The following is a 26,974-nucleotide window of genomic DNA, read 5'->3' as shown; positions in this document are numbered from 1 at the left end:
AGAACTAACTTATGATGGCAAAGATGATCCTGCCTCTGGGAGGAGCCTATTATCGAGCTGAATACCTTAGGTCTGTGCATTTTATGAAATATAAGTTATACCTCAATTATTTTTTAAAAAGGTGTCTATTGTTTTCTTCTTCCCAGAAGAACAACATTATTCATCTTTTTTTTTTTTTTTTTTTCACTGCATGGTTTCTTTTGAAAAAGATTTAAGGTGACTTACAAAGGTGTATCTTGTTGAACTGTATTTATAAGTGAGGAATTCTGGGTGATACTAAAATGAAGGCAGGAAAATAAGATGAAATCAGATGTGTGGGTAGTCGTCAGCATTAATGTCATGAAGTTCTGCACTCTTCCTAGGGGTGAACTGAATGGAGCTTCCTAGCAGTCAACAGGAAGAAACACAACAATACTGTATCAAAAAGTTAACAGTCTACCTAATCAGAAGCAGAGATACCTAAGAGAAATTTCTTCTGTGCTGTCTTAGAAACAGGCAACCATGTAAAGCCCTTTGTGCTATTTTAAACATCCCATTTGTGAATCTGGATCTCCAAGTCCTTTCAGGCCACATTTTCACTCTGATGGCACCTCATTTGCCCTCACAGAATTTAGGGTGAGGCAGCATTCCCTCAGACAGTCAAGGTCCCTCTTTGTGCTCTTCTATGGGACCAGCAAGCAGACACTGCTTACTTCCCTGGGTGCGGTTTAGGGAAGCCCTGCTTGTGAGGGCTGGGTCTCTGTTCTTCGGGTGCCTGGCTTGCCATTCATGTTTCTGGAACCTGGTCCTGCACCCTCAGCCTGTGCTGTGCCACTCAGCCCAGTTCCCTCCTTGTTGATGCTTCTCAGTGGCCCAGTCTCTTCTGCAGACACAGCTCTGCTGGGAGCAGCTCCCTCGGGGCTGGACTCTTTCCATTTTGGCATTTGTGTTAAGGAATCTTTCCACTTTCTGGCTCCAGTTTTAGAGTTGAATTCATATTTTGCCCCAGTAACTATGGAGGAAATGCAATGACCATGTAAACAAAGGAATTCAAATGGTTCTCTCATCCCCATCCCCACCCTGCTCTGTTCTCACCCCAGGAGAAGAGGAAGCATGTTAGGAGGAGGGAATCACGGCAGTAGAAAGCACGCTTGTGAACGGTGCGAACAGTGTTCACCAATCTGCCCTTCCCACGAACTGTGTGGCTCTGACAACAGAGGTAGCAAGTATGCCTCTGTGGCTAGGAAGGTTCAGGAGAGCGAAGGCCATTTCAATTACAAGATTAGAAGGCCACATAAATCTAGAACTCCATGGGAGCTTCAGATAAATTAGGTTCAATTTCTAATGGGGTTACCCATTTCATGCTGATTTATTTGTTTTAAAAGACCCTTGAGTCCCTGCTATTAAAAGGAAGTCACCAAATAAGGAGGAAAAGACTTTGATTTTTATTTATGGTAGCAGATTTGTAGACACAGACACCTAAATCTGGTCCTAGTTGAGATGATGCAAGGAGCCATTTTTATTGTGTTGGAGCCAGCAGACACTAATTGATGTATTTGTTCACATTAGTCCAGTTGGCTCATTTCTTCCTTTTCATTTCCTCAAACACACAAATGCAGAGTAAAGTTCTCCTGAGCTTTTACCTCGGAGTTTCAGGCGAGCCCCTGCTCCTGCCATTTCCATGCAGCATGAGTGGCCTCTCTGCTGAGGATCTTACTAGCACTTATGCTAATGTGGACACATTATGGTAACAAGTACCTAATAATAGAGGGAAATTTAATTCCAGCAGCAGCAGCGGCCTCTCCTGGAGAGGAGCCATCCTCCTGAGGAGGACCAAGCTGTATGCATGTGAGCATGGCAGGGAGCCAACACACTTGTGTCCTGAATTTGGTTTCCTTCCCTTTATTCATGTTCTATAATTGCGCCTTTGTAAGTGGAGGGATGTGTGTAAAGGAGCTAAATTTGGAGCTGATTTCATGGAGGTGATGAGAGCTCTGGAGACCAGCTTTACCTGTGTTCAACTTGCCAACCAAGAAGAAATTATTGGCCCTGGTCTAGGAAACAAAGAAGCCAAGCTTGCCATTTCTCCATATCTCTCATGACCCAATAGGATGGTGTTGGAAGCATTCAGAAAGAATCAGAGGTAGGGGCTGAATCCCAATGAATAGGGAAAAAATGTGGGTTCTTGTATTCACTGATTCCTTGAATTGGTTTGTGGTTTAGAAAAGGAGGCTAGGCAGAGGCATGGTCCTTGAAACCCTCTGAGGCCTCACACACGACCATGTGTATCTGCAAACCAGCTAAATCTGAGCTCATCTCATTTTGTACTGCAGCCTAGAAGGGTCAGCACTGTATAGGCAACATAACCAAATGAATCAGAACTCAGTAAAGAGTATGACATTGGATAAGGTCCTCACAATTCCACCAGCCTGGAATAATAAGCAAAACACTCTTATGGGTGGCATTGCCACTTAATTACCTGGGTCTATGGCTTCACCATCAAAGACCGTGCTCATCCGGATTGTTTCCTAAGGAGAAAAAAGAGACAGCTTCAAGCACAATGCTATGCTCCTCCTCCCAGGCAAGACCACTCATCCTCACAGCCTGAGTTTCTTATCCAGGGCTTTCTTGGCATTTATTTACTCAACAGGTATTGTGCTAGATGCCGGGGACACAACAGAGAACAAGGTAACAGTGGCTACTGCCCACACAGAGCTTGCAATCAAGTGGAAGTCACTGACATACAGGCACTACAATAGAGAGATAACAGCTATATGAGGGGGGAATATAGGATGCCATGGGGGTGCAGGTGGGAGTGGGAGGAGGACATTTAATCCAGACTTGTGGGTAGGAAAGCATCCTGAGTATAGGATACTTAAGCTGCATAGAAGGAAGAGCAGAAATGCCACACACCACTGGCTAAGATCTGCATTGCCTAAGCCCACTGGTGGGCAGATGTGCGAGGCAGGCACAGAGGAGCTCAAATGTGCTCGCACCCTGGGCTCTGGCTGTGCCCCTCTGCCTAGGCCAGTGCAGTGTTGCATCAGGGCCTGGATGTCTTATCTAAGCCCTCTCATTTTCTTGCCCTGATCCCTGCTCTGTGCCACACTCCAGGAACTGACCTCTGACTCCATGGAAACACCCCCTTCCCTCACAGGTTGCCTTCCAATGGTTCCACTCTTGTCTACATCTCCCCAGCACTGAAGAAAGAGGAAATGGAGACTGTATGGGTTTCATTCATTTGACCAGCTCAGCAACCCCATTTTTATGGTCATGAAAATTTATTTACTTAATTGATTAATTTAATATTACATAATTCTGAGGCAGTCTCTGAAAGAAGGGTACTTGCCTTAGACAATAAGACTTCTTGACTTCTTCTCATTTGTATACTGACCAATACATACAAATACTTAGCTAACGAGCCTGAAGCAAAAATGCCAGTGCACTGGATTGTCCTTCTGATTGTGCTTTTCATTCCCCAACGTTATGGGTCTTGGATCATAACAAAGTCTAATTATTGGGGGTGGGGGGATGGGGAAGAGATGATGGGGGTCACCTTCAGGTACTATCACTTCCCAGTGGGTGGATATCACCCAGTAAAAGAAATACAAGGTGGTAAGGTGGGAGTAACTCTCTAGCTATCACACTTTGCATTTGTGTGACTCACTATTTTTAAAATATCTTTTTCAAAATATTTCTCTACCTGTTATCTCAGGGCAAGTGTTTTCACTCCCATTTCACAGATGAGGAATCTGATACTTAAAGAGGCTGGAAGTGTCTGTAAGATCATATGGCCAAGTGGGCAGAGTCAATCCTAGACCCAAGCACCACTCTTTCTCTGTCACTGTTTCTGCAAGGTTATGGAAGGACAAAGAAAAAATAAATCCCACTGAAGGCTAAAGCTTCAGTTCTGGTCTTTAAGCTCCTCTCCCCCAACTCACTCTCCTGGAGAGCTTGTGTAGATAACAAATACCACTATTCAATATTTATGAAATCCAGTTCTTCTGAAAATATATCAGTAGACATGTTCAGTGAAGTGAACAAATTCTATCAGGAGCTCATCACGTGGCAATCTGTTCCAGTGGTCAAATACAAGCATCTCCCTGAATGATAAACACTCCCCTGAGGGTGTAGCAGGGCCTGCCTCAGAGGGGGATGGGAGCCCCTGACAACCCACTACCCAAGTCAGGTTCCCCATGGCCAACCATACTTACCACCACTTCTCTCTTTGTATTCTTCATTTCTGCAGGGAATAAAACAGGTGGAAGTTAAGCTTCTTAGACACTAAATTGACCTTAAAATTCTACCTCCACAATGGGATTTCTCTTAAACAGATTTTGAAATCAGTATGGCAGGCAAAGCAAAAACATTTTCAGTCTTTAGACATGTTTGATGATAGCTTTCCTTCTCAGAAAAACAGACACACACACACAATACACAGAAGTAAAAAAAATTCTGTTCTTTTTCCAGCTTATTGCTATTATAAGATCTAGAAAATTATGTTTTATTGATTATGCTGTTACAGTTGTCCCAAGTTTTTTCCCTTTGCCCCCTTCCACCCAGTACTACCCTTCCCTCTAGCAACCTCCCCGCTCTTAGTTGATGTCCGTGGGACATGCAGGTAAGTTCTTTGGCTTCTCCATTTCCTATACTACTCTTAATATCCCCCTGTATATTTTGTTCCTACCAATTATGCTTCTTGCTCATTGCACCATTTCCGCTTCCCTCCCCCTTCCCCCTCCCAGCTGATAACCCTCCAAACAATCTCCATACCTATGATTCTGTTCGTGTTCTGGTTGTCTGCTTAGATTGTTTTTGGTTTTGTTTTATTTTGAAGATCCAGTTGTTGATAGTTGTAAATTTGTTGTCATTTTAATGTTCATAGTTTTGATCTTCTTTTTCTTAAATGTTAAGTCCCTTTAACATTTATTGTAATAATGCTTGGTGATGAATTCCTTTAGCTTTACCGTCTGGGAAGCACTTTTAACTGCCCTTCCATTCTAAATGATAGCTTTGCTGGATAGAGAAATCTTGGTTGTAGGTCCTTGCTTTTCATCACTTTGAATACTTCTTGCCAGTCCCTTATAGCCTGCAAAGTTTCTTTTGAGAAATCAGCTGATAGCCTTGTGGGAACTACTTTGTTGGTAACTCTCTTCTTTTCTCCTGCTACTTTTAAGATTCTCTTTATCACTTTTGGCCAAGATGGAGACCTAGACAGACACACTGGGTCTCCCTCCAAAACTAAGAAGGAATACAACTATCTCAAAACTAGAGACAACCAGAAGTTCCAGAAAATCGAGCTGCATGGAAGTCCAACAAACAAAGATATAAAGAAGAAATACTCATCCAGACAGGTAGGAGGGGTGGAGCCAGGTGGAGAGGACATGGTGTGGTGGTGGCAGCAGCGGTGGCAGCAGCAGCAGTGGCAGCGGCAGGCCAGCAGAAAGTCCAGTCACACATTTTAAGGAGTCAGGAGGGACACCTGGGGAGCGTTCCCAGCACCAGACCAGGCTGCACAGCTCATGGTCCAAGCACTGGGGAAAATAAAACCTCATTGTTTTTTTGGTTTTTTTTTTGTTTTTTGTTTTTTTTTTTTAAAACCTCATTGTTTTTGACTGTGCAAACCAGTTGGGGCTGGGACAGAGGAGGAAACTGCCAGTATCTCAGCAGAGTCTGCTTGTTTAAAGGGCCCCCACAGTCCTAGAGTATCTGCAGACCCACCACTCTGGGAACGACAGCCAGGGCAACAGCTAAAGGGTGCCAGTCCCATATGGAAGTGGAAGAAGTGCCTGGAAAAGAGGCGAGTGCTGAGTAAGCGGCACTGTTCCCTCTCAGACCCCTCCCCCACATACAGCATCACAACGTGATGAAACAGGTTGCCCTGTACTGATGAATACCTAAGGCTCCACCCCTTACAACGTACCAGGAGCAACAGCTCTATCTAAGACACAGAGGGAAACAAACACAGAATCCTGTCAAGATGAGGAGACAGAGAAGTATGGCCCGAAAGGGGGAATGGATCAAGGTTCCAGTGGAAGAACTAAGCGACGAGGAGACAGCCAACCTAACAAACGAGGAGATAGCCAACCTAACAGACGCAGAGGTCAAAACTCTGGTGATAAAGATGCTCACAGGCTTGACAGATATGCTTAAGTATGGCAAACACATAAGGAAAGAAGTGAAGGCTATGCTAAATGAAACAAAGAAAAATCCACACAAAACCAATGGTGAAGGGAAGGAAACCAGGGTTCAAATCAATGATTTGGAACATAAGGAAGAAAAAACACTCAACCAGTACAAAATGAGGAAACAAGAATTGAAAAAAATGAGAGGTCTTAGGAACCTCTGGGACAACTTTAAACGCGCCAACATCCAAACCATAGGGGTGCCAGAAGGAGAAGAGGAAGAGCAAGAAATTGACCTATGTGAGAAAATAATGAAAAAAAAAAACTCCCCAAATTTGGCAAAGGAAATAGACATACAAGTCCAGGAAGCACAGAGAGTCCCAAACAAGCTAGATCCAAAAAGGATCACACAAAGACACATCATTATTAAAATGCCAAAAGTTAAAGATAAAGAGAGAATCTTAAAAGCAGCAAGGGAAAAGAAGAGAGTTACCTAAAAAAGGGTGCCCATAAGACTGTCAGCTGATTTCTCAAATAAACTTTGCAGGCAAGAAGGGACTGGCAAGAAGTATTCAAGGTGATGAAAAGAAAGGACTTACAACCAAGATTACTCTATCCAACAAAGCTATTATTTAGAATGGAAGGTCAGATGAAGTGCTTCCCAGGCAAGGTAAAGATAAAAAAGCTCATCATCACCAAGCTATTATTATATGAAACGTTAAAGGGATTTATTTAAGAAAAAGAAGATCGAAATTATGAACACTAAAATGACAACAAACTCACAACTATCAACAACTGATTTTGAAAAATAAAAACAAAATCCAACTAAGCAAACCAGAATAGGAACAGAATCATAGGTATGGGGATCATTTTGAGGGTTATCAGCTGGGAGGGGGAAGAGGGAGAAATGGAGAAATGGTGCAGGGATTAAGAAGCTGAATTGTTTGGTACAAATTAGACAAAGGAAAGTTAAGAATAATATAGGAAAGGGTAAAGCCATAGAACTTACATGCATGACCCATGGACATGAACTAAGGGGTGTGGGATTGCTGGACGGAAGGGGGTACTGAGCAGAGGGGAGCAAAGAAAAAAAAATTGGGACTACTGTTAAAAACATAATAAATAAAATATACTAAAAAATCTTTAAAAAAATTTTTTTAATTAAAAAAATGGATTCTTTATCTTTAAACTTTAGAATTTTAATTATGATGTGTCTTGGTGTGTTCCTCTTTGGGTCCAACTTGTTTGGGACCCTCTGTGGTTCCTGGACTTGTATGTTCATTTCTTTCACCAAATTAGGAAAGTTTTCTTTCATTATTTTTTCAAATAAGTTTTCAATTTCTTGCTCTTCCTCTTCTCTTTTTGGCACCCCTATGATTCAGATGTTGATACATTTAAAGTTGTCCCAGAGGTTCCCAATCCTCTCCTTGTTTTTTTTCAATTCTTGTTTCTTCTTCCTCTTCTGGATGAATGCTTATTTCTTCCTTTTGTTCCAAATCGTTGATTTGAATCCCAGCATCCTTCCCATCACTGTTGGTTTCCTATATCTTTTTATTTATTTTACTTTGTATAACCTCCACTTCTTCCTTTATTTTGTGGCTCTACTCAATCATTTCTCTGAACAACCTGATCACCAGTGTTTTGAATTTTGCATCTGAAAGGTTGGCTATCTCCATTTCATTTAGTTCTTTTTCTGGGTTTTTGTTATGTTTTTTTATGTGGGCCACATTTCTTTGCTTCCTCAATTTGGCAGCCTTCTTGTGTTTGTTTCTGTGTATTGGGTAGAGCTGTTTTGACTCTGTGTCTTGGTAGTATGGCCTAATGTAGTAGATGTCCTGTAGGGTCTGGTGGCACAGCCTCCCCTATCACCTAAACTGGGTACTCAAGGTGAACCTTTTGTGTGGGCTGAGTACACCCTCCTCTTGTAGTTGAGCCTTGGTTGCTGTTGGAAGGTCAATGGGAGGGATTTACCCAGACCATTCAGCTGCAAGGACTGGCTGTGATCACTGAACATCAACCTCCACCCTCCGTGGAGGATCAGCTATACAGGGCAAGGGTGATGATGCTCCAATATGGTCTGTAGCTGTCCACTGGGTGCGCAGGCCCTGGGGATTCCTGGGTGGTGCAGGCCAAAGTCAGTCCACACCCATGTTTTGCCCAGGGCACCCTGCCTGAGCTATAAAGCAATCTGAGATGGCTGCTACTTGGGCTGGGCTTGGAGATTCCAAGGCAAAGCCAAGGTGTTAATCTAAGCTGGCTGCTGCTAGTGCTGGGCCTGGGGCTCACTGAAGCCATCTGTTGCTTGTTTGATAGGATTTAGGAAATTGTGCAGCATGAGCCAAGACGGGCCATTAATATGGAAAAGCATCTTAGGTGGGCCTGTAAATTGGGTGGGGTGGAGTCTCCGGGGGATTTCCAAGTTGAGTCAAACAGTGTTAGCCAGGTTCATAGAGTCTCAGATATGGCACCAGCTTGTTGGCTCTGTAGGGGGAAGGATGGTTTAGAAAAGATACAATGACCTCTGCTCACTCGATGCCAAACACTTCAGTGTCTCCCTGTATGCCACTGGTGCCTTTCAAGCTGCTACCCCAGTGCTGGAGCTCAGAGAAAGTGAGTCTGAGTAAGTGAGTCCATATATGGGTTCTTTAAGAGGAACTGCTTTGGGGTCCAGAAGTTTCTTCCAACTCAATCCTCACTGGTTTTTGCAACCAGAATTTGTGGAGACTTATCTTCCTGGCACTGGAACACTGGTCTGGTGTGGGGCTGGGACTTCTCACTCCTAAGATATCCCTTCCAAATTTTTATCCACCACACATGGGTGAGAGACCAGCCTGTTCTGTGTCTGCAACTGTCTTACCCATCTCGATGGATGTGATTTCTTTAATTCCATAGTTGTCAGACTTCCATTCAATTTGATTTCTGGCAGTTTTGAGTGGTGGTTGTTGTATATTTTAGTTGTAATTTTGATGCGATTATGTGAAGAGGCGAGCCATGTCTGCCTACGCTGCTATCTTGACCCCAGGACAGGAAATGAGTTTTTAAATGGCTTTATAGGCAGGAACGAAAGATTGGATTGATATATTTGTTCATTATGGGGGGATTCTTTGTATCCACTCTCTATGCCCTTTTAAAAAAGTAACCAGGGTGGAAGACAGTTTGTGCAAACCTCACTTATTAAAGTCATCCTATTTGATATGATTAATAATCATTATAATTAAATTTCTAATCCTGCTTAGATGTGCCTTGTGCATGTCAGACACACATACCTATGACTGGAATGATTTTTAAAAACACACTTTCCAATTCTTTGTGCTTTCTCTCCCAATAATGTGGATTCTCCTCGAGACGACAACTTTTGAGACTAGGTGTGACATCACCTCAGGCTTGGAATTGGTCAGACAGACCTTATTCATAGTCCACCAATGTCCCTAAAATCATTCAGTTCTCCCAGAACCTCCCCCCTACTTTTTAACCAGACTGACCTAAAGCTCGTGAAATAATCAAATCCACTACAATTTCAGAATAAAGTATTATTTGTTCTTTAAAGAGAGGCATCTGTCCAATACAAAGCATTAGCTATCCTCAGGAGGGGCCACGTCTCTCTGTGAGCAACAGAAAGTAGATACTGATGGTGTTTAAACCACAGAAAATTCTTCATTCCTGTCCCACTTGGTTGAGAACAGACCTCTAGGTGCTTAAATTGAGCTGATTAGAGGTGACTCTGGGTCGGAAATAGGTAGGACCAAAATGAGTGAGTTGAGTGAGCCAATAGCACCATGTACCCTGACCTTTCTTTTCCCCAGCTACACTTGACCTCAGTGTCATTCCACCCATGGATGATGTGGCTAAAGACCCACCAAGACAAGACTGCATCCTGATTCTTTGCTGAGTTCAAGCCCTTTCTATAGTGCATCAGAGCGAGCAAAAATGATAATAACAACAATAGCAACAGCAACAAACAAAGGGAATAGGCACCATACATACCTCCTTTCTTCACCCTATGGGAGATAAAAGGGATGGACAAGAATTAACCTGAGAACGTACACTCATGACAAGTTGGGGGCCTTTGGGCAGCTGTGTTCCCTGGGATTCAGGAATTGATTGAAAGGGGCCAGGTGTGGGGACTAAATTGAAGTCTGGGCTCCCACACATGCTCTAAACAGAGCAGCTCCAACCTTATTGATTTGGGACTAAGGAGGTTCTGAGAGTTTAATAAGTTGGAAAACTATGGCTTTATAGAACTTCAGGGAATTCATCTCTGACAACACTGGGTGAGGGCATAACAACCCCAACCAGACTGCCCAACAATTCTGCCTGCCCCATTTTTCTCCCTAGTAGCTAGCTGAGTAGAAGGGTTAGATCATAGCAGGAATATTCAAGGGCTAGTAGTTAAACCATTGTTTCTTGTAACATAAAGAGGTGTACTTGGACTCTAAGACCGTTTCCATGATAACCTTGAATTCTATAATACTGTGACTCTAATTTTATTCTATTTTGCTATTGGACAAATGTTGGCTGCCATGTGGTATAACTAATTTCCAGAGACCAGGTCTCAGTCTGAATTGCTAGCTAGTTTTTCTTTTTTAAGTCAACCATGTTGGAAATGATTAATATTTAGAAAGTAAGTTAAAGCAACCAGGTTCAAGGTGCATATTTAACATTTAACCATAAATTGCATGTGAGTTGCAGCATCTATTGGATGACTGATTTTCTTTAAAAACTTCTGCCCAAATCCAATTACAGAGTACCACCATCCTTACAAGCTTAAGCCTTACTCTTTTGGAGCCACTTTAAAAAAAAATCAATTTGTGAGTAGAGTCCAAACAAAAATGCCTTTTTTAATTTCAGCAGATGCTCAGGGATTTCTTACCTTGAAGTCAAGGTTGCCAATAGCAACAAACTTCCCCAATAAATATGCAAAATGCAAAGCATATCTTTATGCTAATGCCTTATAGTTTTATACCGAGTCTTTCATCCATAGATTTTAAATTATTTGACAGTATTAGTCAATCTTCAAAATATCTTTAAAAGGCACATGAGTCTTATCACCCCTTCTTTTCACCAGTGAGAAATTCTAAAACTCAAATTCCAATACCCCAAGATCCTTGGGCTTATAGCTAAACTGGAAATCTAGAATCCTGAGCTCAATGAGCCATGAAAAATAATGCAACAAGATTTTTAAAAATAGTGTATCTAAGCATTTATATCAGAAATAGTGCTAAGTGCTTTCTTTGCAATTGCTCATTTAGTTGTTTAGTTTTCAAATAAGGACACTGGGATTCACAGACAGAGTTCCAAAGCCATATACCTAGAAAATGGTAGAGCTAAGATTTGAACCCAGGCATTGTCTAACTCCAAAGCCCAGGCTCAGAAGCAACATGTTCTCATTGTAAGAGCTTCTGAAACTAAAGAAACCAGCTCTGGGGGAAGCTTGTAACAATTTAGGGCTCTCTTCACTTCACTCTAGTACCTCACTTTAGGCAGTAAAAGAGACTTTGCAGGGTGCCACAGTAAGAGGCATGTTAGTGAGCAGAAGAGAATGAGAGGGGGAGAACACAGGCCTGTGTGTACAACCCTAGAGAGTCAAAGATCAGGAACATATGCAAAAGAATAAGTCCAATCTAATCACTAGAGCTTAATTTCCATATCACTTTTGTGTGCTTTCTCTAATTCCTTTAAATATTCTGCAAATAAGAGCACAGTGTATTTTAACACTATTCACAATTGAATTTTTTTCTGAAGCATGTATCCAGGGCAAGTCACCAAGAGGTTGAAGCCCCAGTTTCTTTGGAAACACACCAAAGATAGGGCAGGTGCCCAGGAAAACCAAAGGAACAGTTTCCTGATGCATTAGGTGATGAAGAGGATATACCGAGACTAAGGGGAGCTAGGATTCTTTCCCCGTGAGTCCACCTCCTTCCTTCACAGCAGGCACCCTCTCTACCCTGTAAAGAAATTATAAATCTCTACCTTTCCTTCTCCTGACACCACTGGAAAACAGTGTCCCAAAAGAAGTGTTGGAAAGAGCCAAGCCCACTGGCAACTTACAGAGGTTTCTTGCACTTCCCAGTCTTCCAGGGACAGTGTCTGTGAATAGCTTTGGCCATCTGGACCATCAGAGTCACCAGGAGAATCAGAAGCAATATGGAGCCCAAAGTGATGACAAAAGGCACATACCACGCCAATGGAGAATAAACGTTTTTCCTCAGGATCTGGTGGGTGATCCTGGGCTTGAAAGACAGAGAGAGGGGAAGGTGAGTGGAGGGTGGTAGAGTTCCTGACATCAGCACTCCCCCTTACTGAATGTTTATTTCACTCTTTGTTCTTGTTCTATAAACTGGGCATTTGTGTTCTCATAGTTCTTGCTGCTTCAATCCATCACCTTACTTATAGTCTTTCCAGACATCCATTAGATCAAAACCTAGAAAATTTAGGGAACTGAAAAGCAACTCTAGGCCTAATTTTATTTGCTGTCTTTCTTTCCCTTCCCAAATGCGAAAAACTTCCATTGGCTTTTTTCCCCTGCCAAATCATGGCATAACCCTGAATTAATATAGCCATTGTCTCTCACTGGGAAGACATGAGTCATGGAAATTGTTTTTGTAATATTTTGTAGGCTTGTCAGTGTTCACTCACTACAAGCTGCACTGCCAGAGGAGTGGGCTGGTATCACAGTGAAACCTTAAGTTCAGCATTTGCTTTTTAGTGTGGGAGACAGATAAACAAGTCCTGGAGTTTCCAGGAGTGGAGATGCCACAATTGGGTCATGTTGTATGCCCTAGAAATGTAGCAATTCCTTACTCAGGGGAGCTTACTAGCTCTAACTACAACATAAGGTGACTCTTAGGGTTACCTTATGCCTCCATTCACTGGGGGGATACTAACTTAAGAACATGGAGATAAACCTGCTCTTGGTAAGACTTCAAGAAACAAAATGTGACCACCTGTCATAGGTGGTTTTCTAGGGTTTTGATTACCTTTTCTCTGGTGTACTACAAGTACGGGGCTGCCAACCAAGGGCATAACTTTTACTGGGAACAGGAGAAAAGGGGACAAGCCACTTCCTCCACAGCACAGGGGAAAGTAATCCTGTTGTCAGATTCCAGACTCTCCCTTCCTTCATCACACTGGTTCTATTTTGGCACCTGCTTATATTTCCTCCTACCATTTACAAATCTGTAGTTATTTTATCAAATTACATGTATTGTAATCTGTCTCCCCTCTAAATTGGTGGCTCTTAGACTTTTGCACACATCAAAACCCCCATTGGAAGGCTTATTAAAAACACAAATTGCTGGGCTCCACCCCAGAGTTTCTAATCTATTAGGTCTGGGGATGTAGTTGGGGATTTCTGGTTCCAACATCCTTTCTGTGAGGTTGTGGTGATGATCATGGTTGGGTGAGGTATATAACTCTAATATTCTGGAATGGGCCAAGAATATGCATTTCTAACAAATTCATAGGTGATGCTGATGCTTCTGGTCTGGGGACCACACTTTGAGAACTACTGCCCTATATTATAAGTTCCATGAAAGCAAAGATCATTTTGGGTTTGTTCACCAAAATGGTTTTTATGTTATAGGTATTAAATCAATATTTGTAGATTGAATTAATGAATTTTAATGGAGTGAAGATGAGGAGTACAGTACATATTGGCACATCATAACTCTTCAGAAGAAGTGGAGAAGAGCACCTGGTGGCTACCTGCTTTCAAAGACATAGTTTTGACATGGCTCTTAAGAGCAAGCTGAGGAGTTGTGAAGGTAGCAACTGGCCACATGACCATAAATATTGTCTCCTGTGCCACAAGCACTACAGCTGGCCAATACCCAACCTATCACAAGTTCTAACACAAATGAATACCTATAGTTACCAGAAGAGGAAAAGTTAATTGTTCTACAAGTCTCAGGTCTCACCCAGATCTCTATCTACCACTCAGTGACTACTCAAATCTAGCCTGTTTGCCATTTCTGGCAACATTCTAATACCTCAACTCTTTTCTGTCTATCCCACATTTCTCCTGGGTAAAAGAGCTCCACTGATGTTAATCACAAGGATGTAACTGAGGAGTGCAGGTCCCCAAATCCTTACCCTGGAAGTCGTGGTGACAATTGTGGTTGGGTGAGGAATGATGCTAATACTCAGTGTCACTGTCCCTGTTTGAACCAGAGCCTCAGTGTTCTTCCTGCCAGACAGCAAGTTGTCATCAGTTATGTAGACAAGTAGTCTATAGTCCCAGACCTTATCAAGCCCACCAGTATAGTCAAAGTGATTTGCAAGGAGCAGCCGTGTAACGTTGGAGCCAGCATTGGGAGAAAAGGTGAAATGACTGTTGACATTGCCTAAATGAGAGACGAAACAAGGATTTGGGGCAAAAGAAGAAAAGAGAGTAACAAATAAAGGTTTAGAGGAAAACTGCATTTAGTCTTTTCTGCAAATGTCCGATGCACCAGGGTTAGAATATTGGCCCTAACTGCACCAGAAATTTCATTAGTATAAAGAAACCCTGCTCACAACCAGTGTGGCTGCAACAAGAATAAGAGCAGTAAAGGACAACACCACAACAGTTTCAGCAGCAGGGCTGGTACCTTGCAGAGACATTTAATAATCCTGGTGGAGCCTCTCTAGCCAGTTCTTCTCACGCAGAATTTATTTGGAACCATGTGTACCTTGCACTCAGACCAATAAGTGGGCACAAGAGGGTAGAGGAGCACACATTTCTAGCTATAGGCCAAGTTCACTTTATGCCTTTCATGGAACCTGGTGGGTCATGCAGAACTAGTGATAGATATGTCCCTGGAATTCCCCACAAAAGAAGGTGCCTTCTGGCTTTGCAAGGACTGCAGTCCCAGGTCCTCCTGAATCTACCCCATTCTCCCCTCCCCCACTGTCTGTTAGGGCTCAGGGCTCACAGCTCAGGGAACCAGGAAGGAAGGCTGCAGGAAGGCTGCCCACCCAAGCAGCCCTCGCTCATTCCTCTGGTGGCTCCAGACTCATTACCAACTGAAAACCAGTAAATGGAGCAGGAGATGATTCAATTTTTATTCCCTTTGCAGTGAAGTGCTCCATAAAGGCCTGGGGGTTCTCAGTATGGATTATTTCCATCTTCGACAACTGCAGTCTGGAGGCAGCCTCTGCCCCTGGGTTTTGTGACACAGCCTGCTCAAGAGGCTTCCTACTGTTCAGAGTTCAGGCTCACCAGTGCTCAGCAGGTGTCCAAGATGGGTTTTTAGTCTTTCACTTGGAATTACTCTTCTTGTCTGGGTTTAAATCTCTGACCCCAGCACTACATTAGATGAGCTATTTTGATTTCCATGGAGGTGGGCTCTTTCCCCCCACCTGCAATGTTATACTTTTAAAGAGAGGAAATGAATGGAGCAGAAGAGAATTCCTGAGGATACATTTCAAAATGCATTTAATCTATTATTATCCAGAGAGAGGACTGGGATTCCCTGCTCCCACTACAGGTTTGCAGGTTGGGCAGTTGGACTAAAAAAAAAAAAAAAATTAAACTACACTAATATGATTCACAAATCATATGACAGTCTGGGAATTTGAGTGTCACCATCAGTGTGATACGCCCTCCCTTGAGCCTCTGGGCAGCCTTGTGTGGGAACCTGGGAGGAGTTAGATGAGAAGAAGAGGAAGCCAAGAGGAGGACTGGGAGGCACTGGGACTGTTACATTCCTCATCCCTTCTGTCCTCATTTACAATTCTCTACCAATACACGCTGTGCCCAGATCAGGTGTAAGCATATACACACCCCCACCACCACCACATCATTATCCCTGACTGGCAGTAAGGCCTCCAACCCCAAGAGCCAGGTCAGGACTGTCAGTCTCAGGTACTGTACCTGGGCCAATGGAGTAACGAAAAGACCTGGGGCTGGAATCACGATCAGTACACATCAGCTTGAAATTTTGAATATTTGTGCCAACTTTCAGATCCTCTGGGATGGCCAGAAAATAAGAGTTTGGGATACAAACTGGCTTTTCATCATTTTTTCCCAGGATGTTAACAGTAACCTAGAACAGTAAGAAGGTGGCCATTGTTAGTAGTTAAAAGTTACCGAGTGCTTACTGAGTCAAGCCATGGGCTCTGCATTTTTGTAGTCTAGGTCATTTAACCTTTCCTGAGATAGGTAATATGGTCATTCTCATTTTACAGATAAGGAAACTGAGGCTTAGTTTAGGCAACTGACCTAAGGCCATTCAGCTGGTGAGTGCCAGAACTGGGATTTGAACACCGATCTCTTGTACTCCAAGTCCTATACTATTAACTTCCATACGGTGTGTGTACACATGTGCATAATACATGTATACATTCACATAGTCCCACATATATGCACCTAGACACATGGGGTTCATCCTCAGGTTATGCTTTTCCAGTAACAGTGATAGATTTATGGTGACCCTCTATACTTCATTGCTTGCTGCCCTTGTGAATTAGAAGTTGCATCTTTAACTTTGAACTGTAGAGCAATGGTTCTCAATCCTGGCTCTACTTTCTTAGGCACATTCAAGACCAAATGAACTGAACTCTGTAGGGTGGGGCCCAGGCACTTTTAAAAAATGTTCCCCAGCTGATTCTAATATGCAACCATGGTGTTGAGAACCACTGGGATGGAACGAGAGGACCTGGCTAAGCTGGGATCTTGTCTGTAACCTGGGCTAGTAGAGTGCACTAAGCTGGTGATGCTCACCTACCACAAGCAGGGCCAGCCTCTTCTCTGTCATTGCTGACTTTTATGCCTGGTGAATTGGAATATGGACTGGGGCACCTGCCAGCACCAAATCATAGAATGTCAGCCTTTCAAGGGACTTAATGTGATCATCACCCTTTTTAAAAGCTTATGAATTTTGAGTCATATTTATTCTACCTTTGAAATTTGGGGATTTCAGCAATATCTGAGCCCAGGAATAAATTGAAATGTTCACTCTAGTTAGCTCCCAAAGTGGAGTCCATTCATTGTTCTCAAAAAGCTGGCCTAACAAACACTACAGTTATCTCCAACTCCACACATCTCTTCCTCAGCAGGCAATGCTGAGCCTCATGCATCATTAAAACCATCATTCCATTAATTCAAAGCAAGTCATGAGAGGAACTGGACTAGTCAGGCACTAGGTGATCGGGTGGCTCTTCATTTATGAGATTGAGAAATTGGGACATGAAGATAATCATGGCTCAGACCCCCTTAGAAAATCGGGATTAAAGTTGAAGAATGAACTCTCTCCTGGTTTTGAACCAGTTATTCTCTCTAACACAGAGGGCTGCCTGCAACAAGCTGAGAATTCATTTTGCCTTATGCTCTTTCATTTTACTAATGGGAAAGAGCAAGAAATAGTTCTTTCCCTGTGGCCATCATATTGCCCTCAGAAAATCCTAACCACCGACAGCACAGACCTGTTAAACCTTGTTACTCAAAGGGCGGCCCTGGACCAGGTGCATGGGCACCAGCTAGATGCATTTTATGAGTGCAGATTCCTAGGCCCTGCTCAGACTGACAGACTCAGAATCTTCATTTAACCACATTATTAACATCAAAGGTTGAGAAGCAGTATAGCCCTAGTCAAGCCATATCATTTTAAGAACTATCCCATCTGGTACGATGGGGGTAGTGTAGGAACACAGCAAAGCTACAAGACCACACCCCACTTCTGGCAGCATGCATCTCCCCACCAGCCCGCTGTGAAAGCACAGGGAGATTTAAGGGGCAACAAGAGGACACTTGTCCCACAGAATGGCCATCAATCTCAGCATTCCTCCAAGTCACTCACACACTTGGGTGTCAATCTTGATTTCCTGAGCTCTACTCTGTGTGTCCATTTGTACTGTCCTGAACACCACTAGTCATTTCCTGTCACATCTGGAGGATGTGCCCTATCAGCATTTCTTATTACAACAGCCACACCTGGAGGGAGCCACAGAAAACCTACACCAAAACAGATTCACTCACAGTGACTGAGTTTGTGTCCTCGTTGTTGGTGGCTTGGATTCTGAGAATATAGATGGAGATTGTTTCATAGTCTGCTTTAGTCATCAGTTTGAGTTCTCCTGTTTTGGGATTAATCCAAAATATGCTTGTGTACTGGAGGCTGGCCCCTCCCGCAGAGATGGAGTACACAATGCTGCTCTGGGGGAAGTCGTTGTCAGTGGCTTGCACCCTTCCAACCTGGGTTCCAGCTGGAAGAACAAAGTACCTTTGATGAGTCCTGTTTTGGGGGTGCAGGGAAAATCCAGGAGCAGACCTTCTCATTGCCATGGGCAGAAAGGCTTTTGGAGACCCATTTGTTGTTCAAAGTCTGTATATTTTATATCATCAGTTCTATTAAATTCAAATTATGCTAATGAGCACCCAGTAGTAGGTCACTGGTTCTGTGATCCAAGCTCTACTGTGAGGTGTGAACGACAATTCATGCCTTTATATAGACTCCAACAACACCAATCATTAAGTTCTCATAAACAACACTGCAAAGAACATTCTCACACATATATCTTTTTGCAGCAGTGTTTTCTAAAAGTCTTCTCTATTTTTCACATTTTCTGTAATGAATATGAATTGTTCTTATACATGAGATGAAAAATAAACAATTTTTAAGAGTTTAGCAATTGAGGGTTACAGAGTATAGATTTTAAAAAATTTTTAATCATTTTTTATTTTTAATTAGTTGACATACAATATTATGTTGGTTTCAGGTGTACACCCCAGTGATTAGACATTATATTACAGAGTATAGATTTTTAAATACTGTTTCTTTTTGTTTATTTTACAAACCCTGTTGGTGTGGCTGCTGGAGTTCTGGCTTGTTTGTTTTGTGGAAGTCCTTTTTCACAAATTATACTCCTCAAAGACAGAAACCTTCTCTCTTTAAACTACATAACCCCAGCACTAAGAGCTAGACTCAAAGCAGGTGATCAATAACCATAAGATCTTTGAATTTATAAAAAGCTTATTCCTGTTGCATTTGTTATTCACTCAGTAAGGGATAAAGAATTAAAAGCTTTTCCTTTAAACTCTCTTTTGGTGTTTTGTTTTAAACTTAATTCCAGAAGATAGAGGCCATCATAAAGAGAGAATAAAATGGAAAGGAGATAAATTTAGAATAACATGGGAGACGTTCATAAAGAGAGAGAATAAAATAGGAGATAATTTTTGGAGTGTTTTGGTTAAGTGTTTTTGTTTTAAACATAGATGTACCCATGATAAAAGGATTAAAAACTATGGTGACATCTAATTATACTGGAGTTAACAGGACCACTCAAATTGGAAGAGATGGGGAGAAACTGAAACTGGAAAGTGGTCAGTCCTTTGTTTAAAGGGGAAGAGCCTGCAGAAATCCAGGCGTTATGAGGCTGGGGTGGGGAGCCCACAGTGACTCCTATTAAGGGAGAGGAAATGTCTTTATACTGTTTTTAAGTGAAGGAACTCTAGAAATGGGAAAACTTTTTTCTATTTTTAAATTTCAATTCTCTGAATGAGCTAGATAAAATTCACAGTGGAGAACAAGGGAAAACTCTGGCTACAAAAAGGGAGGATTAGGGGAATCAGGCACACGGACAAGGAAGGGCTCGAGTGTTCAGAGAAATGCAGTTTAATTAACAATTTAAAAAATCTAGAGTTCACCTGAAGGGCTCCTCAGCAGTGAGGATAATTTAAAAAGAAATAAGAGATGTAATAAACATGATTCAGCTGTGAATCGCTGTGTACGACACCACTTCGGGCCTCTGGAAGGGAGCTCCCCCTCCACAGAATGTGCATCTCCATGGAGTCTGTCAAGAACACTGTGGCCCGTTTCTCATCTCTTACTTACCTGGACTTACTTCTGAAATGTCAAATATATAGGACGGCTGATCAAAGACAAGAGGAAACTCATTTTCTGGGCTTGTTAGGACATAAATGTAGATGTTATCTAAAAACAGAAATAGGAAAATTTTAAATCACAATATTCTATTCTCATTCATTTGTTTGTTAAACATTTTTATATCATCTTCTGTGTAACAGTTTTTGTGCAATAGTGGGGATACAGAGTGAATAAGACCTGACAGGTTCCACCTTCAAGATGTTGAAGGCAGCTGCCTTGTGAAGAACACATGTACAGGTCACTACGGAGGCCAGAGGAAGTGCAAGCTGAGCCTCACAAAGGTCACCAGAGCTAGACAAATGGGAGGAGGGAAAATGTGGGGGTGCGATTCTAGTCATGTGCTTGGATACCAACATATAAAACTCAGAAAAACTGAAAGCTGTTTAGCCTGGTTAGAAAAAATAAGGATTAAAAGCAAGCGACTGGAGCTGAAGCTAGAGAGTTAGGCAAGGGCCAGATGATAAAAGTCCTTGTGTGCCAAGCCAAAGAGTTGAATCTTGAACTTGACAGCTAAGGGGAGACACTCAAGGTCTTTAAGCAAGAAAGTAATACTATGGTGTTTGCATTTCCTAAAAATCACTGTCAGAAATGTGGAGGATGTTTTGGAAAGGGGCAAGACTAAAGTCAGATGCTTAAAGATTCTCAATGTTGTAATTCAACCAAGAAAAAGGAGGTTCTACGTTAGGGCAGTGCTAGTGGGATGGGGGTGGGGTGGGGGGTAGGCAGCAAAAGCTTGAGATTTTAGGAGGTGACACAGAAGAAAGGACTTGGAGACCAATTCAATGTGCTTAGTGACAGACAGGAAGACTCTGGACTGATTCCCAAGTGTTTGGGTTTTTTGAAGTCTCCTCTTTAATACAAATACCTAGCCCAATACTGAGTATTGCCTAGCAGTCTAGTCATTGCTGCTCAAGGAAGATGCTTTATGAAATACAAGTCAAAATGATACTTGCTTTTGTAGTAAGGATGGGCAACATCCTGCACCTGGATTGTCACACTGTATTTATTGCCAGCTGCTAGATTACTTGGAATTTCATAATCTAGATCACCAATCAACTGGATTAAAACAGAGATATCAGATTACACACAAAAGCAATCTTTTCAATTCAACTAATGAAAACATTTTCATATCTGTTAATAGACATGTAAATTGGAAAACCTTTCTGGAAAGCATTTTCCCTGCATAAGGAGCTTTAAAAGTTATGTCCATACCTTTGCTCACTGTTTGAGAATTTATTTGAAAGAATGTATGTTTAAAGATGTTTATCAAGCACTATTGCCTAACAGCATAGGTTCAAGACTTCCAGTTAGTTGAAAAGAAGCACAACAGAGATTCTATATGCAGGGATATTTCCATCATTTAAAATATGCACATATATATGTATATATATATATATAGAATATACATAAAATCTATGTATAGTGAAGAAGAAGGAAATATATCAAGGTGTTAACAGTAGTTATCACTGAATGGTGATACTTTTCTGTGTTTTCTACATTTTCTACAATGAGCTTGAATTAATTTCCTAAACAGAAAAAAATGAAAAATTATTATTTTTGGTTGGCACTATGAATAAAATTGGTAAGACTTCCATGGTAAGAAGGGCTTGGGATGGAGGCAGAGAGGAGGTGGGTGAGAGGATGCCTCCTAGTGGGCTGCTCTCCTTCCTCCCTGAAGCTTTATCTCTGAAGCAGTCTTCCCCACCCAAGACCACTGCCCTCCATGCTCCTCTTCCCCCTGCCAGTGCCTTCCTGTGCCCTTCCATTTTTATCTCCTTCCCAGTACTCTCCAGTGAGAACCCTATAGGTAAAAATCTCATACAGCTCATTGAAACCTGCTTTTTATCCTCATCTTGCTTCCAATTCTGCTTTGCCCCTGTGGAGATCCTGTGGAGTGAGGTTACCTAAACAGCCTCACTCTCTCATTCCCCTTTGGGTCTGCAGTGATTCTCCAAGACTGGATTTAGCACAACACATCATGGCCATGGACCTGCTTTCTCACACCCCACACCTCCACGAGCCAGGAACGAGCACTCAAATACACGGGAATGCTGAGTCCAGAGGGCACTAACATGACTATAGAGGCAGCTAAGCAGGCACAGCCAACTGCAGCTATGCAAGAAAGAATTCAGTCCTTAGCATCCCCGGGCATAACTATGCATAGCAGGCAATTCCCAGGACTTAGGTAAAATAAAGAGCAAATGGGGAAAACAGAGTCACTATTAAGTTTGTCAGTAACAGTCACCCAGAGAGGGATTGACCTTGGAAATTTCTCTCTCTGGGGCAGCAAAAGCACCATGCATGTTAGACCAGCTTCCCCCATGCCCTTTCAATGATGTAGTGACCATTAACTGACCACAATTTTCCCAGATCCAGCTGGATCCTGTAAAAATATGCCGCGGCTCCCCACTCCAGATGGTGTGGTGAAGTTGAATTGGCTGTTTGGTGCTTCACTGTCATCATCAAAGCAGACCGTGTTCAGGTCCAGAAGCAACATCCCCTTGGCTGCTCTTTCAGGCACCATAATGCTGGTGAAGAGATATAATTCAGTATTTCCCCCAACAAATGGTGATGGAGTGTTCCTTCTGACACAGACCCTAGCCTAGACATCTCTGTTTTAATTTCAATTCAAAGCAAGTCCATGGGTATTGCAGTAACCACCTAACTGGAGTCACAGCTCTGCCCTAGCCTCCATTCAGACTGTTCTTAACACCCCAGTCAGAGGGATCCTGTTAAAATGTTGTCAGGTCAGGTCATTCATCTGCTCCTAAATCACAACTGGCTCCTCATTTCACTCAAAATCCTCGCATTGACCTATGGGATCCTTCTTGATGTTCACCACCACCCCTGGACCTTATTTGTCTGAACTTCTCACCTACTAACACTTCTCCATGTTTCCTCTACTCTGGCCCCTGGTGATTTTTGAACACTCCCCAGGCTCTAGCCTCGGGGCCATTCTACTGACTGTGGGATGCCCTTTCCACCAATGTCCATAAGGCTGCTTTTTCACTTTTTTTGGTCTCTAATCCAATGCCACATTCTCAGGAGGCTATCTGGCTACCCTATCTTAAATGGAAATGATCCCTGCTCATTGCTGCCTTTTCTGTTCCCCCCTTTATTTATTTTTTTATTTGTTATTATAATCTTTAATCCTCACCTGAGGCTACATTTGTTGTTTCTGGGGGAGAGAGAGAGAGAGAGAGAGAGAGAGAGAGAGAGAGAGAGAGAGAGAGAGAGAGAGAGAGAGAGAGAGATAGGGAAATATGCAAGGAAGAAGCATTGATCGGTTGCCTCTTGTACATGCCCCAACTGGAGATTAAACCTGCAACCTTCTGGTATATAGGGAAAATGCTCCAACAAACTGAGCTACCTGGCCAGGTTCCCCACCCCCCTTATTTTTAATTCTTGGTACTTACTATTTTCTAAAATATATATATAGCTTGTTTATATATCCTGTCCATCACCTTTTCCTCCACTAGATTGTAAGCTCTACAAGGACAGGGATCTTTATCTGCTTTGTTCTGGGCATACTCAATAAATATTTGTTGAATGACTGATTGGTAGCTTATGAGACTAGCACAGTAGTGAAGAAGAACATAAAGAAGAATATAAGAGAAATATAAATTCTTTCCTTGCCCATAGGAGTTTGTAATCAGGTTAGGGGAAACCCTTGCACCCCTCACCTTCCCTACTTTGAAGATTGGGAATTCCTCCACTAGTACTCTAATAGCTTAATGTCACAGGAGGGCCTCCTAACACCTTAGTACCATTCTTTCAATAGAGGTCTATTAAGAGTCAAATTGGGGGGTGGGGTCCTAATCCTCAATGACTCCGGGGTCTAAGCAAACAGCACAAATGAGTAAAGCTGCCCCCAAACTAGAGCTATCTAGCCAGGCCCAGCTTGATATGGAGGACTGAGGAAGAGTGATTAACATCTTGAGCCTCCGATTCATTTAGGGACTTTATCATATTGTATTTCCAGGTTTTAGTTTTTTCATCTATAAAATGGACATAAATGATGTCATTTAGTTTTTGCTATATAACAAACCAGCTCAAAACCTAGTGGCTTAAAACAACAGGCATTTATTATTTCTTACAATATTAAGAGTTATCCATTAGTTCTTTTGGCTCTAGTCCAGCTTGGCTGGTCACTGTGGTCACTGGCAGCTTAGCTGGTGCCAGGTGGTCTAGGATGGCCTTGTTCACATATCTGGTGGTAGGAAGGTGGTTGGTTTCTGTTTCATGTTGTCTCTCATCCTCCAGGAGACTAGTTCAGGCTCTTCACATGAACATTTCAGGTTTCCAAAAGTAGCAAAGGAGGGCAAGTACTAGTACACATATATCTTTCAGGCCTCTGTTGTGCCACATTTGTGAATGTCCCAATGGCCAAAGCAATTGATGTGGTCAAATACAGATTCAAGGAGTAGAAAGAGAAACCCATCTCTTGATAGGAGAAATGGTGAAGTCACACTGCACCAGGGCATACATACAGGCAGAGAGGAATCTGTGGCTGGCGTTTTGGTTTAGGGTTTGTTTTTTTGCTTGTGTTTTTTTTTTTTTTTCCTACCTACCTTCAGCCATATTTTGCCTTGGACAGAATTTCTTACAAAAATATATTGTGGTTGCCATGAGAATGTGCCTGGAAGACCTTTAATCACAGGAACATAATTGACCACAGATCCCAGCTGCTGTGCTCTGAAATCCATTGCTATATTTGCAATGAGGCCACGTGCCAATGACTGGGCATGGCAGAGATATTAAAGCAAGCTCATTCCTGTCCTATGACAGCTGACTTTGGCTCCAGAACTCCCCAGTGCCCTAGACACACCTTCCATAGACTGCACAGCAGGCTAGAACATTTCTGTCCACCCTCCCTCCCTCTTTCCTTCACTCAGGTCAGACATCATGGTCTGTGGACTCTCCCAGCTTTGTCTAGCTCTCTCCTCATTTTCTCCTGCAGGCATTACCCTTAATAAACACCTTCAACATTGAAGCCTATCTTGGTGTCTTGTTCTCAGAGCACCCAGATTAACATGTGTTAAATTATTTAATCCTCTGTACTATCACCTTTCACTGCAACCAAATTATGCTCCCTTCTATATTCCATATCATCTCTTAATGGCAGTTAAAATAGGCTCTGGGCTCAGCAAATGTGAGGCAAAATCTGACAGCAAGGATGGTCTTAGGCTACTGAGGATAACTGGGTTTGCTTCCTCAAAAGCACTTTTTCTGACAGGTGTAACTTAATCTCCATGATGCATCATTGGCAAAGATCACCTTTGTGTTTCAGCAGGATTGGAGCCCAGGCATTTCCATTCCTGTCTTGCATAGACAATGTCATGGTTTTATTCATAAGCACTTAGAATATATGCCATTTATTAAACACCGATCATATGCTGTATCATACCAAGAATACTGTCTCTAATCCCTTCATCTCCAAAAGGTTTGTATTCTTGTCCCCATTTTATAGACGAAGAAAGAGTGGTTTAGAGTGGTTTCAAGACCTGTTCGAGGAAGTTGATGCATACAGGCACAATTCCCTATGGTCTGTGTTAGTCACCGTAAATACGACTTCAAGTTCCATGAATCAGTGAATCTCCAGGCCCACAGATGGTTTAGGAACCTGAGCCTTGATTCTAACTCTTCAGAGGCCAGGAGGTTGCATCATCCAAAGAATGCAGGGTCCTGAAGCCAGATGATTCAAGATTCATAAACTCCAGAAGAGGCCTCCACACACAGTCCCTCAGGGCTGCCTGGCATGTTTTTTTCATTCTTTTATGACACTTGGTACTTTTCCCCTAAACACCTGACTTGGAAAACCACTCCCCCTCATACATTAATCCCTCCCTCAAAGGCAAGCTGCCCCCACTCCCAGCCATCTGACCAGGGTACCCTCCCCAGGCAAAGGTGACTGGCCCAGCAGCATTTTGAATCAGCCGACCTTCTCCTCCTCTGGCTCACAAATAGCTTGTGAAGCACTTTCAACTTGATAGTTTGCAGCCAGAGCGGTGTGGGGGTGAGGTGGCTATCACAAGGCCTTTGATGCCTCCATCAGGTCCCTGGGCTCATTCATCACCAGCCTGGGAAAAGTAGGGGCCTCTGCCTAAGGGCTGTTTCCATTTCAGCCCAGCCTGAGACTCAGAGGGCAGCAGGGGCCAGACACACAGCACTGCCTCCTCCCACCCTCTTCTACCTGATCTCCCAAACTCCAATTCAGGGAAGCACCAAGAGCCCTGAAGGAGTAAATGTTCAGGAGTGAGTGTTGTTAGAGACCTGCCTGTGTGCTTCAGCTTTGTCATGGTGTGAATGGAGAAGGTGGTAAGGATGGAAGGATGGTGGGTGATGCAGGGTTAGGGTTTCCCAGCCCCTGGAGTATGCAAATAAGGCAGGGTTTTGGAGTAAGGACTTTCTCTTCCGGGATTGCAAGGGAAGGAGCCCTTTTGTTATCCCTCCTCACCTCTTGGCTTTCACAGGATGGCTCTGAGTTACTCTTGCTGAAAAGCACAGAGGAGAGACTTGAACACTATTTAGAGTTACCTTCAGTCATAAATACAATTAGTCCACTTACTGTCTTGCATTGACTTTCAAGGTTAATTTGGAGAGAAGATTATCAAGAGTAGGATCCTGAATGGGCTTGCCTGGACAGCCTAGGGTATTCAAAATGTGATTTACCAGCCAACATGGTGCAGTCTGCAAACTGTCATTCCACACATCAGGGCACTCCGGACTGCAAGAAGCCACAGCATGCACTTAACAGAACTGCACCAAAGGGAGAAAGCTGGCCAGGAAGTTTGGAGACAGTACAGTCTCTCTAGGCAGTGATACCCAGAATTCTTATCCCTCAACCCCTATTTCTCACCTTGCAGGGCAGGGGAACATAAGAAAAGCAAGAGGGCCAACAAGGGCAGCCCATGAGGAAAGGAATTCCCTAGGATGCACGGAACCACCCAAGAAGCTAGCATAGATTTAGATTTTCAAAGAAAGTAGAGGCATTACTCTGCATATCAT

General features: G+C 42.8%; 1 protein-coding gene across 1 annotated transcript in view; it reads right to left on the bottom strand.

Annotated features, from left to right (window-relative positions):
- Window positions 1–688: 688 nt before the first annotated feature.
- The window catches only part of CDHR3 (cadherin related family member 3), a 120,707-nt gene continuing 94,421 nt past the window's right edge, over window positions 689–26,974 (bottom strand). Inside the window, 12 exon segments of the mRNA XM_090286885.1 lie at window positions 689–752; window positions 754–991; window positions 2,459–2,507; window positions 4,185–4,222; window positions 10,089–10,102; window positions 12,153–12,334; window positions 14,196–14,446; window positions 15,958–16,129; window positions 18,061–18,287; window positions 19,916–20,014; window positions 20,920–21,022; window positions 22,323–22,494. Of these exon segments, the coding sequence (XP_090143011.1) occupies window positions 689–752; window positions 754–991; window positions 2,459–2,507; window positions 4,185–4,222; window positions 10,089–10,102; window positions 12,153–12,334; window positions 14,196–14,446; window positions 15,958–16,129; window positions 18,061–18,287; window positions 19,916–20,014; window positions 20,920–21,022; window positions 22,323–22,494 (1,609 nt within the window).

This window comes from Furipterus horrens, unplaced genomic scaffold, assembly GCF_987537825.1.
Source record: "Furipterus horrens unplaced genomic scaffold, mFurHor1.1.pri manual_scaffold_9, whole genome shotgun sequence".
NCBI classification, from domain to species: Eukaryota; Metazoa; Chordata; class Mammalia; order Chiroptera; family Furipteridae; genus Furipterus; species Furipterus horrens.
The sequence above is the reverse complement of the archived record's forward strand: the minus strand, read 5'-3'. Positions and strand labels throughout refer to the sequence as shown.